This window comes from Tigriopus californicus, chromosome 9, assembly GCF_007210705.1.
Source record: "Tigriopus californicus strain San Diego chromosome 9, Tcal_SD_v2.1, whole genome shotgun sequence".
Lineage (NCBI taxonomy): Eukaryota > Metazoa > Arthropoda > Copepoda > Harpacticoida > Harpacticidae > Tigriopus > Tigriopus californicus.
In genome coordinates, this window is record NC_081448.1 from 12,728,197 (window position 1) to 12,732,703 (window position 4,507).

The following is a 4,507-nucleotide window of genomic DNA, read 5'->3' on the forward strand; positions in this document are numbered from 1 at the left end:
ATATCTGAATATCTGTATGTCCAGATGATAATAAAGATTTTTTTTTTCGAAAAACTTGGCCTCGACGCTCGATTTCAAGGGCGATCCCAGGTCTGACCTAACTATCCAATGGCGTCTCAAAGGACGCCTGGTTGAACCCAAATATCCCCAGCACGGTGGGCAAATAAGATCGTAGCCTGTTTATTACTGAGCAAGATACTACCTCATGCGATGAATTCCCGTTGAGGATGAGAAAGCATTACAAGCCATTTTCGACCACCGCCAGCCATTGTGACAGAAAGGGTTGAGACCGTAGAGACCACTCACTTCCTTTCAATTTTGGCGATGGCTGCGATGGCTGCCACTGCTCCATCCAACATAGATCGAATGCCAAGGTCTCACTCAACCTCCAGCGGATTGGCCTGCCGCCAACCAGAGGGCCTAGTCAAGGACGCGCTCATCGTTGTCGAAGATCGCCCCACTTACGGGCTGGACCAGTTGGACTGAACAGTGAAACACCCCGGCGAGCCAGTCGAAGGGCCGCCCAGAAGGCCAGTGGACAAGGCACACATGAACAGACGGACTTGGGCTTCTGATGCTTCTGATACTTGGGCCTGACGACAGCTAGTGACTACCAGGGTCGAACGGATTGGCTGACGTACACATTCCATAAGAGCCTTCAAGGCCGTCATTGCCCTGGCTAGCCGCCTCAGGGACTCAGGACCTTTCTGGCTCGGAGGATTTCTCGCCATCTGTGAGATTGGGAAGCCATGAGCACCGACCAATGTCAGGTTCTGGTCTTAACGAGGATAACGCCGTATCACGGCCGACCAACGCGAAGACACGCCCATCCCATTCCATTTGTCAACCTTTCATGGTCCACTTTCGACCTTGAGTGACTGACTGAAGTTCAGCCCTCCCTGTGTGTGCATGTAGGCCATGTAGGGGGTGATATGTCCATGGACTTTGTGGCTCTGTTGGTGTGTCTAGGTCTTGGGTTGACAACGCGATAAGCCAGACAGACAGGTCAGACAGGTCAGACAGGTGTGTGTGTGTGTCAGGGTTCAAGTCCAATTGAGTCATTTTGACCAGGTGTGGACAGCCTTCATTCCAGCCTTGAGGATTGGTCCGATCCATGAACCTATGAGGTGCTCACGGTGAACGTGTCGACCTTGTTGGATTGGATCGCCTGGACGGGCCACGGCCACGGTCATTGTGCCGGCCCCACCTCTCCTCAACATTTCGCGTCGCCGACGGGCGGTGGACCGAGAGGGGGCCCGCCCGCCGCCAGTGTCGCCCATTTCACCGGCCGCTCGTATGGCATCCAGCAAGGTGTTAACGGGCGTGCCCGTGGGCACGCCCATGGACGAGGAGATATCGGTGGACCGTCGGAGACGCGGGGTTGGCTATACAAGTGGACCAATTACTTGAAAGGTTATCAGAAGCGCTGGTTTGTGCTGGTCAACGGCACGCTCGCTTACTACCACAATCAAAGTGAGGTCTCGCACATGTGTCGAGGATCGTTGCCTTGCGCGGATCCGTCATCTCCACGGCCAATGATGGCGTCAACTTCATGGTGTCCAATGGGTCCGGGATTAAAACCTTTCATTTGCGGGCCGCTTCCGTGGATGAGCGGCTCCGTTGGGTCACGGCCATGGAGTTGGCAAGACCAGCTTGCATTTGCGCCGCAAGGGATCGACTTCCCAACTCGGTGACACCGATCCTGAGGACAATGGGAACGTGAGGGCGAAGTCGATACCCAAGAACTACTCAAAGTGATCCAACTTTGAACGTCAAAATGAAGGATCTAGACACGTGTTCATCTCTCGTCGAGAAACACGAGTTGAGTCTTCATTCCATGTTGAATGATTTGATGTCGTCGTTGGAGAAGGATTCTCGTGGGTCCGTGGGCGGGGTCCGCGATGACACTTAGTGGGACAAGGCCAAGGCCTGTCAGGAGCGAGCCAGCTTGTTAAGATCACGGCCCACACCATGACCAAGGCGTCCAGCGAATTCACCAGTTTGTCAAGAACCGTTGGCGCCATTGGCAACTCGCATTCATCAAGGAGCATGAGCAACGCCTGCGCCTCGAGGAGATGGTGGAGCAACTGGCCAAGCAACTCTCGCATCTCGAAGCGTCAGTCAAGAAATCTCGGGCCGACACAACCGCTGCGGCTGGGTTGGCCGCTAGCCACAACCTAGCCTTGAGCACGAGCACCCGGTCGGCCACGTCCAATTCGGGCACAGACGACGAGTTTGAAGATGCCATGGAGAACCCCAGCCTGTATGACGTGCTCACGGTCACGGCTCCGCCTTGCTACGCATCCACCTTGGATTTGAATGCCTCCAAGTCGGACACCTCCGGCGGCTCCAAAGATGAGGATGACGAATGCAGCTCCATCGACGAGGGTGAAAACGATAAGCATGAGCTGCACGTGATCCGCAAGAAGATATCGCAGGACGAGAAACGCCGTTTGGGCTCAGGATCGCAAACTTCCTCGGAACAGACTTCTCGCCCTTCAACTCCCTTAAAGCCGAAGTCCTGTCGACAACGAAGAACGCGGATCCTGACAAGCCCGACAAGCCCATTAGTTTGTGGAATATCGTCAAGAATTGTATTGGCAAGGATCTGACCAAGATCCTGTACCCGTGAAATTTTCAGAGCCCTTGTCCATGATTCAGCGTCTCACAGAAGACTTTGAATATAGTGCCATATTGGATCGAGCTGCTACCGCATCGGACTCATGCGAACAGTTGGCCTACGTGGCGGCCTTTACTGTTTCTTCATATAGTACTACGGCCATCCGCGTAGGCAAGCCGTTCAACCCGTTACTGGGCGAGACTTTTGAACGACCGCGATGACCTTGGCTTTCGCTGCGTGAGCGAGCAGTCTCTCATCATCCGCCTATAGTGGCGCAGTTTGCTGAGAGCTCGAACGGCCTTTGGCGGTGCTGGCAAGAGTTTTCCATGCGATCCAAGTTCAAGGGCAAGTACTTAGAGGTCGAACCTTGGGCATCTCCCATCTGGTGTTTGAGAACTCTGGCAATCATTACTCTTGGCGCAAGGTCAAGAGGTGGTACACAACATTGTGATTGGAAAGCTGTGGGTGGATCAGCACGGTGAGATGTCGGTGATCAATCATACCAACGGCGACAAGTGTCATATGAAATTCGAACCTTACTCCTACTTTGGCGGTACCCCAAAGAAAGTTACCGGGACCGTGATAACTGCGGACGATAAAGTAAATGGTTCTTAACGGAACCTGGGACTCGAAACTGGAGGGATCCAAAGTGATCAGCACGACTGTGGTCAAAGGCAGGAGCAGCCTAGAGATCGGCCCCTCTCGTACCCTGTGGAAGGTCCACCAATTCCCCCAGGCGCTGAGAAGTACTACAGCTTCTCACCCTTTGCCTGTGAACTTAACGAGATGGAGGAGGTGTAGCCCCAACAGACTCACGGCTCCGTCCGGATCAACGGCTTATGGAGAATGGACTTTTCGACGAAGCCAATTCGGAAAAGCTCCGACTTGAGGACAAACAACGCAGTGTCCGACGGGAACGAGAGAAATGGCCGCACAAGCCGCTCAAAGAGGCGAATCGTATGAAGGTTACAAACCTTTGTGGTTCAAGAGCGAAGAGGACGAATACAATGGCGGCAAAATGACTTTCGTCTACAATGGTGGATATTGGGAATCCAAGGAGAAGCAGGATTGGGGCAAGTGCCCAGACATCTTTTGAGACCGCCATCATCAATCATAACATCATCACCAACAACACGAACAACAAACAACAACTACTGTGATTGCTATTACGCTCTGATGTAAACCTAAAGTCCTCCATCCAATTGTCATGTCGCTTATTACTTCTACTATCTTTTCTACTATCGTCACTTCCTGAAAGAGATAAACTGGCGGAGGGTGTTCTAGACACGTGCTTTGACAGTTGTGTTCCATTTTGAGAATCAAACCTTTAACTAGACCGTCTTCCCCGACAGCTTTTCCTATCGCCATCGCTCGAGCCGTCACTTCTTATCTATCCTTCACCCTCTCCCCAAAGAAAGATCAACACACTTGCAGTATATAGTATTCACGTTACCAACACATACACACACCCTTCTAAATGATAAAATAATCCGTTTTCCGCCATTTCGATATAGCTCGACCTTTTTGCTTCACACTTTTTTCTCGACTACGCATTTCTTTCGTTCAATCACAGACCTCGTGCGTTTGCGTCTAGTTTTTAATCTCAAAATGTGACGGGGTTCAAAGCTGTTCCGATCCTTCGGATTCCGAGGTCTTTTATCTTTGTGGCTAGATGTAAGGCCTCGAAGTAACCCAAGAAATGATGACTTCAATTGCCATTACGACAACGACAATTCGATTCAGGACAGTCCAAGACATTTATTTAATCCAAGAAATGACAAGATCTTTTGCTTGTTCTGTTTCAATACAAATACTTTACGACCTATCAATACATTTTGGAGATACAACATGACATATCCATATTCCCTCATTTTTCAATGTGAGATT

General features: G+C 51.3%; 1 protein-coding gene and 1 pseudogene across 1 annotated transcript in view; one reads left to right on the forward strand and one right to left on the reverse strand.

Moving 5' to 3' along the window:
- Positions 1-932: 932 nt before the first annotated feature.
- Positions 933-3,758, forward strand: LOC131886746 (oxysterol-binding protein 2-like; annotated as a pseudogene).
- A 677-nt stretch (positions 3,759-4,435) lies between these two features.
- The window catches only part of LOC131886747 (oxysterol-binding protein 1-like), a 1,355-nt gene continuing 1,283 nt past the window's right edge, over positions 4,436-4,507 (reverse strand). Inside the window, exon 3 of the mRNA XM_059235144.1 lies at positions 4,436-4,442. Within this exon, the coding sequence (XP_059091127.1) occupies positions 4,436-4,442 (7 nt within the window). The remainder of the gene's footprint in view (positions 4,443-4,507) is intronic.